The 13,900-nt window shown below is 38.8% G+C and overlaps 1 protein-coding gene across 1 annotated transcript; it reads left to right on the top strand.

The window, feature by feature from the left end:
• The first annotated feature begins 4,411 nt into the window (after window positions 1-4,411).
• LOC101304811 lies at window positions 4,412-7,120 on the top strand. The gene is made up of 7 exons (XM_004288485.1): window positions 4,412-4,583; window positions 4,687-4,948; window positions 5,048-5,124; window positions 5,309-5,369; window positions 5,484-5,568; window positions 5,674-5,743; window positions 6,320-7,120. The coding sequence occupies exons 2-7, from the start codon at window positions 4,705-4,707 to the stop codon at window positions 7,037-7,039; spliced, it is 1,257 nt and encodes a 418-aa protein (XP_004288533.1). The 5' UTR covers window positions 4,412-4,583; window positions 4,687-4,704; the 3' UTR covers window positions 7,040-7,120.
• The last annotated feature ends 6,780 nt before the right edge of the window (window positions 7,121-13,900 follow it).

Below are 13,900 nucleotides of genomic sequence, written 5' to 3'. Positions count from 1 at the left end.
GAGAGAGAGAGAGATTGATGTTGTAGGAAATTGGTAGAACTCATGAGCTTGTTTCAAGTGATCGGTAAAGGTAGGGAGATCTGGGGAACCTCTGCTCATTTGTATTGTGTGGTTATATATTTGTTGATATGTTTGTTTTGGAATGATTACGTATTTGATGGAATTACATGTTTGAAGTATATGTTATCAATTGGTGCATCATTCATTAAAGTCATTTGAAGGATAAGGGTGGTAAAGGTGATATGAAATTTGTCTTTTGCGTAGTTGAGTGCAAACCTCGATAGGAACCATGTCCCAGGTATGCCTGTGGTTATTGCGTAATTAGTATAGGAATGATAAGGGTAATTCGGAACTGGAGAAAGAGGAATGGACACGATGACTAGCAAAAGAGGGCTAGGGATTGATTTTGGTGAAGTTGTTCATATAGTTGAGAATGTTGAGTCACCTTCTTGGTAAAATACATGGTATGAGACATGTAGGCTCAGTTTATTCTTCTATGTGGATTAACTGGAGTAGAACATCCATTTTTGCATATCATGTGATCATTGTATGGTTATCTTTTGTTTGGTGAGGATTATCTCCTTACTGAGCCGCAGGTTGAGCTCACCCTTTACAGTCTTGCAGGTTATGAAACAGGGGAATAACGACAATTAGTGATTAAAGTAATTAGAGTTATTTGGTTCCCTATGTGTAATCATCATAAGGAAGAGAGTTTCATTAGAACTTTTGAGTTGTACGTATCTTGATTTTGAAATGAAAAGTCGATTTCTTTAAGGTGTCTGTTTTATTTTCTATCATTTAGCTTATTTTTATTTTAACTCCCTCCTCAGGTTTTCGGGAAAAAAAAAATCTAGCCCAAAATCCGGGGTGTGACAATATGATTATGAATGGGTTCTTGAGATAGGAAGATTACAAGAGTTGAGATCGATCTTTCTCTTAAAAGAGAAAGGGAGAGACGTAGAGAGGAAAGAGGAGAGAGATGGTGTTATCTTAGGGCCTCAAAAGTCAGTACCCACTCTAAGACCACTTAAGGAGGCCAAATGGAAAAACAGGTCCAAGCTAAGCTCATTATTTAGCTCATTGACACCAAACATAGGATTGGCCAACTTGGACTCCTTATTTAACTCGGTCCTAGTTAGTACTGAGAAACAAACATGCACATAGATTTTACTGCCTTCAGAGATTTTCTTTCTCCATATTAGGGTCATCTTCATTGCTAGCTAGCTTATATATCTCCTCCTCACCGTTGGTGGGTCGAGTCGAGCACTTAATAGCGTGGGATGCTATTATTAGTCTGAGAGGCTCCTCTTTATGTGGTGATCATTCTTCCTATTTTTCTTCTTTTATTTATGAATTAACCAGCTGAGCTATATTTAAGAGAGTCTTGGATCTAAAACTACATGTTTTATCATTGTTGCATGCATCGAAATTTTAACGATAAGGACTTGGAAAAGTAATAAAGCTTTGTTCCGTTTAAATCATCTTGTTTATTTATTTTATTCACTCACTCTAGTAGTGTTCAACTACTTTTCCTTGGGTTCTTCGGTTATAAATGTCCAGTTTGCAAACTAGCTTACATGAGGTCGGGCGTACACGGAGTCGAGCCATAGTCGACAACACAGCTTCCGCATGTTCTCTAATCTCTGTTTCTCTTTCCTTATTAGAATTGCTCTTATAACCTTTTTGGGATTGTTGTTAATTAGTTAAGTCATGTTGTGTTTGGGTATTGATGTGGAATTGGGAGTAGGGTGGCTCCAGGTAGTGAGGTTGGAATGTGAATGAAGTGTATCATTGGGTTGACAGATTGGGTTGTCCATTTTTAAGAGAAGTTATGTTAAATTTGGTAAAACTTCCCTTGAGGTAGATCCTGCAAGAGTTTACTTTGGATTTTAGGGTCAAATCCGAGGTGGGTATCTTAAAGCATACTCTTGACTATTGCGTAGTCTTTTGTCTTTCGTCTAGGGTTATTTTGTCTCACTAGGTTTTATTACCTGACAAATCATTAATATGACAAACATTATTATGGTCACCCTACTCATAATACATCTTGAAGATACATTTATTTGAAATATATGCATTTGCTCATGTTTTCCCTTCAACCATGGGTTTGTCCCACTAGGTTTATCAAGCAAGGTTTTGGTGTAGCAATTATTATACATATATCTCCTACGAAATCACCTCTTATGGTCTAAATAAATTTACTTCACCAAAATCAGTGGTTTTTGATTATCATCGTTACGTGTGCGTTATACTTTTTTTCTCCTTCGAACATGATTGTTTTTGTCCCACAGGGTTTTTTTAATACCTGGTAAGGTTTTTGACGAGACAATATCGAAGCACACGTCAGTTGGAGCTAATGGCTGTGTTGTAAACAATTATTAGTTAGTGGGCATTCTCGTGATTAGCTGACTAGGGAGATTCTTGTAATTTACATGCTAATTCCATCTCTTAATAAGATAGAGTTCTCTACTCAATAATACACAACAAATTCTCTCATTCATTGTGTCGTTTCTCTCTTCTCTCTGTCTCTTTTACTTTCATTTTAAATCAAATAACACATTAAGAAGAGTATCACACTCGGACAACGGCCTCGAATCAGAGGCTGATGAAGAATAGCCTCCGAGAGTAACTAGGAAAAGATCCATGTTTTTGTCTTATCAGTGATGCACCCTTTCTTTAACGATAAAATGTACACCATTGGGTGTTAGGCCTCTAATCGGGGAAGGAAGTATTGCTGGTAGGGTTTGACAGGTTATTATGCTTTCTAGTGTTTCATATCCGCCTTTTTAAATGTAGTTTGAGGTTGTTATTTCAATTCTTAGATGTAAGTTTGAGTTAGTTCTAGCTTTATATTTGTATGGTTTTCGGACCACTCATGCTTGACCTTTTGATCGTCATGATCTTTGATCAATGGATACTTCTCTTTTCCCCTCAAAAAAGGAAGAGTACCACACTCCACTAACTTCATAATACCACTGAAATTTCATAACATAGACTCTTGAGTAACAATAGATGCTAACCATTCCGTAGTCAACTGCCACGAGTAAGTAGGAAATGGGAGAGAAAGAGCTGATCTAGCTACCACATGTGCAACTTTATAACCTGCTCTAGGGATGAACCCCCAGCTTACCACAGTGGTTGTGGAAAATTTTTGTCATTGGATTAATTGAGCATAAAAAACCTTGTGTTTGATGAAACGGCCATTCTCCCTTCTCTATTTGGCATTGGTCACCGTTATACCAAAATATTAAAAAGAAGATGATAGACAGATGGAAACTAGTGTGACTTGCCTTGAGTGGCTTCCAATTTTATTTGTTGATTTTGATCTTTTTCTCCTTCGTGTTGGGGTCCCCGGTTGCTTATGATTCGTCGGGTCGGCTGTTTGATGCCAAAAACAAAAAGAAAAAAAAAAAAACGATGAGTTTGATGGGGCCTCTTCCTTCTTTGTATTTAGTTTAATTTTATCGTGCGTGGGTTGCTGAACAAGTACCAAACTTACAGAAGGAGACAAAATAGAATGTATTCCTTATTCCATTATTTGCCTTCATCTAATCTCTAACTCCAAAGGGGGGCATCTCTCTCTCTTTCTCTCCCCTAAAATAAAATGCTCAGTTCCAAAGTCTCTGACTAGGTACTCCAGTAGTCCAGTCAATAGAATCTTCCTCCTAAAATAAAATGCCCGGCCATCTGTTGTTGTGTGATATGTGTCTCCATCGGCATACTTTTAATATCAAAGCATTCTGAACCTCCCTAGCAAGCTCCCTCATTACTCATGTTGATATCACAGCCTACCTATGCAGCCGCAGCAGCAGATTGACAAGTGCAGATGGAATGTGACTCGATGTAATTGGGAGAGAAGAGGAGGACAAGTAAAGATATTCAAATTCCAAGAATCTTCCTCCTTTGAGGACTTGAGGATGAAGAGGGACCTCTCAACACCCACAGTGGATTCCCCTCATCTGAAATCAGGGAATGAGATTCCCAGCTTTGCCTTACGTGCCAGGAGAGAACCAATACCAATGCACAAAACCAACAAATCATAATATATATTAACACAAATGGATCGGTTCTGGTATCTAATACAAGGCCAATGCAAGGCATTATGATCGACTTTCATGTTTGAAGAATTCTAATGGGTACGTAGTGGCAGCATGAGAGATCAATATGCAAAGTTGAACTAGATCGAGTTAGAGGACTAGCAAGGACCCACGACACACAACTTGGAGCTATTAGTATACGAAGGACAATATCTCTTTTCAAGTCGCTGTGAGTAGTACTGGATCGGTTCCATTACTAGCTTCTTCTTCTTCTTTTTTCCATGAAGATTCTATTCCAAGCTTCCTCCACCAATTCGCTTTATAAAGACATGCTCAGCACACCCTTTGGTTTGTGAGAGATGCATTAGACAAGGAGAAAGAGATAGTATCCTAGCAAATCTTAAAGAGAGCAGAGAAAGTGTTAGAAAGGTCACCATCACCACCACCACCACCACCATCATCTCACTCACCGTACGCCCTCTTCTACTCAAACTAGGAATTTAGCCATACATACAGAGCAGTTACAAGGAATCGAGTGGATCAGAGGTAAGGTCGGATCCCGGTATGATGTAATCAAATTATAATTCAGTATTCATCTTGCAGCTTTCATGCAGTAACAATTAACTGAAACCTACTTTGGGTTTTGAAGAGTAGAGAGAAAAATATAATGATGTACCATCATCATCACCACCTGCATCAGCACCAGCACCAGCACCAGGCCAAGAACATCCATTCCTCTTCTTCAAACAGAATGGCCATTCCTCCTGAAACGCATCGGCTTCTGCAGCCGGAAAGTTGCCCTGAAGATTCAGGACTCGTCCTCTCAACTGATGCCAAGCCAAGACTTAAATGGACTCCAGATCTCCACGAGCGCTTCATAGAAGCAGTAAACCAGCTGGGAGGAGCAGACAGTGAGTCTACTACTATGCATCACATAACATCACATCAAGTTTATGAATGAAACAAAGAGCTTGTGATTGTAGTTTAAACTTTAGTGTTTCATGTTGCAGAGGCTACTCCAAAAACAGTAATGAAACTTATGGGGATTCCAGGGCTTACATTATACCACTTAAAGAGTCATCTCCAGGTACTCAGATGTAAATACTAATTTAAATTTAGATAAGCCAAATGTGTAGATATTAGCAACTCTAATCTTTACAGTTACGGGGTTCGAGTTTTCCTCTTATCTGGCCCTACTAACTACCATCTCTCTCTCTCTCTCTCTCTCTCTCTCTCTCTCTCACACCCCCCTTTTTTTTTTGGTCCAACAGAAATATAGGCTTAGCAAGAATCTGCATGTACATGCTAATAGTGGTGGCACAACCAAAATTGGTAAGAAAATTTATCTGTTCAAATTCTAGGAAGATCTTTTTTCCTATTGCATTTGATAAAACAAAACTTAACACAGTTTTGGGACAATGGTATTGCATATATATATCGGTGTAGTTGCAGTTGCAGTGCCAGGAGAAAGAATATCTGAAGTAAATGGAACTCATATGAACAATATGAGCATCGGACCACAGTCAAATAAGTAAGAAGATAGCTAATTAATTATGCACTGGTTTATCAATTCTTTATCATGTTATAAACTTCCCACATTATGATTAGCACTGACGATGGGAATTCTTAATCCCAGAGGCATACATATAAATGAAACACTACAAATGCAAATTGAAGTGCAGAGAAGGCTACATCAGCAGCTTGAGGTAAAGCATTAACTTAAACGGTTAAACTGTCGATAGAGAACAGAATGAAATGCAATTTCAGATGTTGAACAATCTGAAGTTACTAATCTGTTCCAATTTCATAAATTACATGGAAAGGCACACCAGTTGTGATTGAAAAATGAGAATAGAAATGCTCATAATTCAAGAGTAATACAGATTTCTGGTAGATGCTCTACTGTGGAAACAACCAGAAAAGAAAAATAACAATACTAATAATAATTTCTGCACTTGGTAAATTGTTAAACTTACAGATATAAATGGTTAGATTTAGTTTCATTATAGAGTTTTGTTAAGGATAGATGAAGCAGAAAAGTATGTTCATGGAAAGAAGTCCCATGGTGATGAAGCATTATGTGATTAAGTTATGTACAAGCAATGAACAATTCGTACTGGAAAATTTAAATCAGATATATAAACAAACAAGCTGATATGTAAACCTTGCTCAATACTCTTGATAATCAGTTTTTGTAGTTTGAGTCTTTGACAAACGCATGTTGTACCATTACTTCTCAATTTTATGTTTGCACTATGATGATTTGTTTTATTGGAAATCAGGTACAACGACACTTACAACTTCGTATCGAAGCTCAAGGAAAGTACCTACAGTCGGTCTTGGAGAAAGCCCAAGAGACACTAGGAAGACAGAATTTAGGTACAGTGGGACTTGAAGCTGCCAAAGTTCAACTCTCTGAACTGGTATCCAAAGTGTCCACCCAATGCTTGAACTCTGCATTTACAGAGATGAAAGAAGTACAGGGATCATGCCCCCAAAACCCCCCCACCGATTGCTCTATGGAAAGCTGCCTCACCTCCAGTGAAGGTTCTAAAAAGGATCAGGAGATACAAAACAATAGCAGGATGGGGCTAAGAGCTTATAATAGCAGCAGGGTACTATTGGAATCAGAAAAGACCATGCTACATCTGAAAGAGAATAGCATGTTTGTTTCCACACTAACCAAGAATGCAGACCAAAGAATGTTTCCCTCAGAACCAAGGTCTGGTGACTTTTCTATGAGCATTGGGCTTGAACGAGAAATATTGAACGGTAGCCACTGCAACTCCGAGGAAAGATTCAAAGCAAGGAACACAATTGACAGCTTTCTCGACAATAAAAACAATAGGGCAGATTCAGTTAAAGTTGATCAAAGTCGGAAAGTTTCTCAAGGATATAGCGGGCCATACTTTGCAGCAAAACTAGACCTAAATTCTCATGATGATACTGATGCTTCTTCAAGTTGCAAACAGTTTGACTTGAACGATTTTAGCTGGAGCTAACAGGGTTTACCTCAAGTGGAGGGGATAAATTGCTGCAAAAAATAGCATGCCGGATGGCGGGTCTCTTCTTCTCGGAGTTTGAAGCTGAGATGAATAAGTTTCACGACAAAGACAGAGTTCATTTATAACAAACTGCATAGCAATTATATGATATATATGAAGGAATTCCAGGATTGCAAACAGGATGTATTCATCTGAACATCAGTATTCAATTTTCGAAGAGGACTTATGCACACATTTATGTAAAAGCCTTGGGCATTAACACAAATAATCTCTCTCTACCACAAAAGAAAACAGGTACGAGTACTCGTACTAGATCATTGTTTCAGATAAAATAGAAATGAATTAGGGCTTCTTGGTTAGAATTTGAGCTTCTACTTTGTATTTTGACCAAAATGTAACCAAGATCTGTTTGGCTCCGAATCAGCTGGGATCGGCGAACTGCCTCTTTTGGAAGCGTGCGGGCCATGCATGTACCTTGCTTCTGCTTCAAGCGATTGTGAACGGAGAAAGTGCCTACTCCGTTTGTTAAGTTCTATTTCACCTAGACGGAACTAAGTCTTTTATTGTGATCCCTTGTGAACTACTAAAGCACTGCCTACAACACAAAGGAATGTGCAGGCAGAGCAATCTAAATGGGAGACAGGAGAAACACATGGGCGTTATCTTAGCTTCGTTGGTTACTCTCTGCAACGGCGAGCAAAAGCTACCAAGTTATACTCCTTGGGAGGCTTTGGTTGGCAAAGCTGCCTTGAACGGAGGCCGATGTGTAAGTTGTTCGTGAGATTATGAGAGATATCATTTCCGCCCTCAAACCCTACTTATATATACATGCTAGCAGCTAGGGTTTCCACGTGTTTCTTACCATAAAAGGTTCTAATGCTTTGATTACGTTGTTGTGTCTCCTTGCGTCACAAGAAATGGGCCGAAGCTTTGACATAATCGCAAAGTAGACTTTACTTTGGGCCGTAGATTCGGCCCACCGGCTTTTAATTAAATATCCAAATAAAGATTTGGGCTAAAACATTACCCCACTGGCCTCAATATTAAGCTCAGGATTCGCATCGCTTGATTGAAGAAGGCTAATGTCACACGCCAATGGGAAAAGATGTGTATGACGTCACCAAACTTTAAACACGTCACTTCAATCTCTCCATTAACTCGATATAAATATGATTCTATACGAGATTTTCTAGGTCTTATCAAAACTCATAGTCTTTCTAAAACTTATCGGGAAAATTACATAATAACACATGACCAAATTTAAAAACACAAAAACCCTATATTTAATATTTTCTGTACAAATTAGGACATAAGCCTAGGCCTAAACTAATGGTATCAAATCTGATCTAGACTTTCATAGGCGAAATGATTAAAATACCTATTTTTTCAAATAAATTTACGCAAAATGACATGGCAGTAGCACGTTTCTCGTCGACACGGCAGTAACACATCTGCGGTCGACACAACAGTAGCACGTCTGCGGTCGACACGGCAGTAGCACGTTTTCGGTCGACACGACAGTAACACATCTCATGTCGACACAGCAGTAGCACGTCTCTCGTCAACACGACAGTAACACGTCTGCGGTCGACACGGCAGTAGTGTAACACCCTAGACCTAATTTTACCTATTTACTGGGTATTCTACGAGTTACTGAGGAATTTAACCGTGCTCGGTAACTTGGTAATTTAACCCTTGAGTTCATTTTCAAGTTTTTCTCAAAATGTTAAATTCCTCTTTTAAGACCCCGATGTACGTGTCGACACGGGTTCTTCAGCGCCTTCAGATTATTTTTGGAGTGTAGAGCTATTTTCTGCGATTCAGTGAAGGTTGGTAAAAGAAATTAATTTTCTGAAATTAGGATATAATTATTAATCTTGGCCATTAGATCTTTAGGGTTTTGATCTCGACCATTGATACAAGTATAAAAGGATAAGAGAGGATTGACTTTGTCAAAGCCCCATTCGGGCGTTGACCCGAGCTCCGACCTCTGTTCTCTTCTCTCTCTCTCTCTTCTGCGTCGTCTCCACGCCGGAGCGCCGCCATCAGGCCGTCGTTGGTTGAGCAACCACCCTCAATTGACTCGTCTCTCTCTCCTCTCTCTACTGCTTCCCATCATCTTGACAGGCACCAACTATCCCGTCCGATCGAAACAAAAACCCTAAATCCCCAAAACTCAAATTCCGGCCAAATCCTTTCTTTTCCGGTGTGCTTGTGCTTCATGAAGGTATACTCATCACTTCCCTCTAGTTTTCGGTCTTCCTTGAGCTTCGATTTCCAAATATAGAGCCCTAATCAGATTTCCCCCTTTCTTTGTTTTTCTGGGTTTCGAATCCCTAGCTTCGGCCACTAGGTTCTTCGGGTCCTAGCTGCCACCACAATCTCCGACGAGCGTTGTACATCCTTGGCGAAGTTGATTCATAGAGTTAGGAAGCTTTGGAGCAGCTGCTGTGAGGTTGAGTCAAGGTGAAGCTCGGTTTCTCGACTGAGGAACTTCTAGGTTGGTTTGGACGATCAGAAGTGGAAATCCGACTAGGAGGAGGCCGAGGAGCAATTGGGTTTTGATTTCAAGCAGATTAAAGGTGAGCCTTGTGCCTTGTTGTTATGTGTTGGTTGTGGTTTTGAGAACAAAAGCTTGGTTGCTAATCAAGGAGTTTTGTTTTCTTGGATGTCGAGAACTTGGTATTTTGGAGATTACGGGGAGGCTATGGCGAAATTACGGCAAGTCGTCGGAATCCGGTGGAGTTTTCCGGCAAATTGCCGGAATTCGACGAGTGATTCCAGCGAGGGCAGAATCCAGCAGAAACCGTAGAGGTTGTTGTCAAGTTCCTCTTCGATTAGTGTTGTAGCTCCTAATTAGGAAATTTTCTATTTTAGGAAACTTTCCCTTTTTGGAAACTTTCCATTTATGGAAACCTTTTTTGGATGCCCTTAGTATTTTGGTGGTTTTCAGATTAATGTGGTTCGTATGTTTTTGAGTTAACGAAAGTACATTACTTAGTTTAATCAAAATCGAAGTTCACCAAAACGAATTATTAAATGACATCTAAATGTTTAACGATTAGTAGGGCATTGGTGAAATGACATGAATTGTTAAGTCGAATGTTAAATTGGAAAATGTCGAAACATCGTTAGTTGGCCAACCCTAAGTCAATTGGTCAATCCTGGTCAACCCAAGAAACCTAGTCAAACTAGGAAGAAGTCGAATCGTTGATTATTATGGGGTCCGGTTTGACCGATTTGTTCTATTGTTTATCATCAGACGTGGGATTGGCTAGAGAGCGTGAATAGTTAGAGGTAGCGCTCGAGGAGTATTCTGAGCATTGAAATGCTTAAGACTAATACTGTGAGTGGACGTTTGTTTTAAATTAAATGCATGCAATGGGTATTTATTTAATGATTGAGTTTAATTTATTGAATCTTAATTTGTGGAATAATTTCCTTTTATGAATGGTTTTTGCGAAGTATTTTCGGAAGTGAATATTCATATTTTATTTGTTATCTTTGCTATTTGAAAAGTTACCGAAAATGAGATTTTCGGTGGAGTTATATATTTATTGCTCCTTTTATATTTGACAATTTTTCTTTAATTTTGGAGAGTTACCGAAAATGAGATTTTCGGTGGATATTTATGTGGAAAGTATGTATATGAATGCCAACTAGCCATACGTGTCTGTCCGTCTTAATGGTGTAGCAATTAGCCGTCATTATGGTGTGATATGAGCGTGAGATGCAAGCGTCGTAACTCTATATGAGTGTTTTAATTCATATAAGGGGTATGAACACGTATATATACACCCGTATGTCCACCTTAATGGTGTAGTGAATAACCGCATTATGGTGTGACATGAGCGTTAGACGCGAGCGTAGTAGCCCTATATAAATTTTTTAAGTCCATAAAAAATTTATATAGGGAGTATGGACGTGTGTAAATACTTACTGATTTTTATTAGAGCTTGAGAGGCTCGATATTTTAAAGTATTAGAGACTAGCAGGGCTAGTCTCGTATTTCGAATTTTGCCAATTTTCTCAGTTACAAGTTTTATTATTTATTGCATGTAGCGCAGTTTTCCTGAAGAGATAAATTTGGGAAAGCATAAAGACTTGTTTCTTTTCAACTTTATTTTTGTCCACTCACTCTAATATTTTCAAATGCTTCTCCCCTAGGCCCTTTGGTTTAAAATGCCCAGTTTGCAGGTTAACATAGTTGAGGTCGGGCGTACATGGAGACGGGTATGGTCAATAGTATAGCTTCCGCTTATCTATATATTTATGTTTATTTTTCTTCACTATTAGAGTCGATCTGAGCCTATGAATGTTGGTTGTGAGATTAATTATTTAGGTTAGTGAATAAATTGGGTGGGGTTGTGAATTTGGGGAGCTAGGTGTTTAAGGTTGGATTTGGAATTTTAGAAGTATTTTCAGGTGCTTCTAGGAAGGGTTGTCCATTTTCAAATAAGGTTATGCTGAATTTTCGGTAAATTTTTCTTTGAAGATGGACCTCACAGGATTTACCTCGGGATTTAGGGTGAAATTCGAGGTGGGTCTTGACAAGTAACACGTCTCCGGTCGACACGGCAGTAGCACGTCTCATGTCGACACGGTAGTAGCATGTCTTATGTCGACACGGCAGTAGCACGTCTCTCATCGACACGGCAGTAGCACCTTTCTACACGAAAGTAGCACATCTCCGGTCGACACGGTAATAACACGTGTCTCGTCGACACGGGAGTAGCACGTCTGCGGTCGACACAACAGTAGCACGTCTTCGGTCGACACGGCAATAGCACGTCTCATGTCGACACGACAGTAGCACCTTCCTACACGACAGTAGCACGTCTCCGGTCGACAAGGCAGTAGCACGTCTCCGGTCGACAAGGCAGTAGCACGTCCCCGGTCGACACGGCAGTAGCACGTCCACAGTAGCAATAGAATATGTAGTGAAGGGTAGTTTGGTAAAATATGTAGTGACAGATGGCATGTGGACATTAGTTTGTCCTAATTTGTAAATTTTTGTCCTTAAATGTATAAGATAATGTGTAAAGGATGTATTTGTAAACTGAAATTTGGTTAGTAACTAATATGTAGTTTACTAAAACTCATTCCTCCTTCATGCTTCTGCAACACGACGCAATAGATCTCTGAGAAAATGCTTGCATAAAAACAAAGATTGTTCCCACAGAAGTGAATAGTGTCGATGCCAGAAATTTTTCACATCAGAGTTGGCAAATTACTTAGCTCTGGAAAAAAGAATCGCATTCAAGGGCGCATTCTTCGCAAAGTAAATCCAGTGGCAAAGTCACTTTGGGTTCAAACCCAAAATCCCAAGTTTATGAAGAAATCCTTGCAGAGTATGGTAATCCAGTCAGACGCCCAACTCTGATCAACATAAATGAGTTTGCTACGTACTTTTGAAGGGTGGACCGGTAAGGATCATGGATTCGCTGAGGGTTTATGTCCTTGCTCTTCTCCACCACCACATGCGTGATATGCAGATAGTGTTAGGAAACATGGATTATATTTTTGAAGAAAATTGCAGGAAAAGCTTAAAGAAAATGTAGAGAGATATGGACTACATCGTGCTTACAACATTGATGATATGTGAACAATATATTAGATCAAATATATAGGGTAGGGATTAAAGACAATTGACAAATATACCCTTATATGGTTAACTCCTCCCTCAACCATATGCTTGGTAAGAAGCATTATGGTTGGACCAAAGTACACAACAATTAGCAAAATTACATGATGTAGAACATACAATGATAACATCCCTAAGTCAAAAACCACCATCCTTGCAGCATGTTTTGCATTACTTGTGAAGAGAGGAGCAATCTGCGTTTTAGCCCACTAGTCACTAATTCCCCATGTTCTGATCATTTTGATATTTCCAATGATTACCAAAAGTATAGATTTGATCTTCCATAAACCAACATACTAGTAAAGCCACTTGATGTGTTTTAAAATGTTACTTGCAAGCGCACGAATTGGTTGCAGTACAGATATGCAAGAGTGAGATTGAACTCACAAGGAATGTATGACAATAGGAAAAACTAATTGAATCTAAATTAATTTAACAGTAACCTAGTTGAATGAAAGTTGATGGTGAAGTAGCTAAGACAAATAAAATAGATAAAGATTACCTTGATGATGAAGTAACTAAGGTATCAGATTCCATCACATTACTCGATAAGTTCTCTAGATATTATCTACTAATTCCCGAATTAGGAATAGCAATCTAGAAATCAATCTACTGTTTTCTCAAGATTTAACAATGAAGCACACATGAAATATATCTAAAGTAGACTCTTCTTCGCTTCTTAATTATGGACACCAAAGCATCACATGTACACAAACTTATTGAAACTACAAAAGATCAAAGTGTTTACAAAGCATCAAATGTGAAACAAGCTCATTTGAATGACAAGAGATCAAAGGAGTTCATATTAAATAATTTACAAAGCCAAGCATGGATTAATAAAAATGACTTCCAAACTACCAAAAATGCATGCTATTAGAGGTGAAAGGAACAAAGATTTTATTAATGCATTTTGAAGCAAGAGTCATAGGCATGAGTAACATAACTATGAGAATTGATAGAATTAAAAGAAACTTATTTCATAATGTGGTTTCCTCCTTAACCTTAGTTAAGGAAATTAGCAAGACATAGTACAAATTGAAAACATGTTTAAACAAATACAAAACATCATACAAAAAGTAGCTAAAGGAAGGGAAGAACAAAGAGCAACAAGGTGTCTCTAATTCTCCACTCTCTCCCCCTCTCTCTTTATTCACTTGAAGCAACATCTATTTATAGGGCAACCATGATCTTCATTCCAACATCATCTCAATGTG

The sequence above is a fragment of the Fragaria vesca genome, linkage group LG1, assembly GCF_000184155.1.
Source record: "Fragaria vesca subsp. vesca linkage group LG1, FraVesHawaii_1.0, whole genome shotgun sequence".
Lineage (NCBI taxonomy): Eukaryota > Viridiplantae > Streptophyta > Magnoliopsida > Rosales > Rosaceae > Fragaria > Fragaria vesca.
This window is presented reverse-complemented; position numbering and strand designations above follow the sequence as displayed.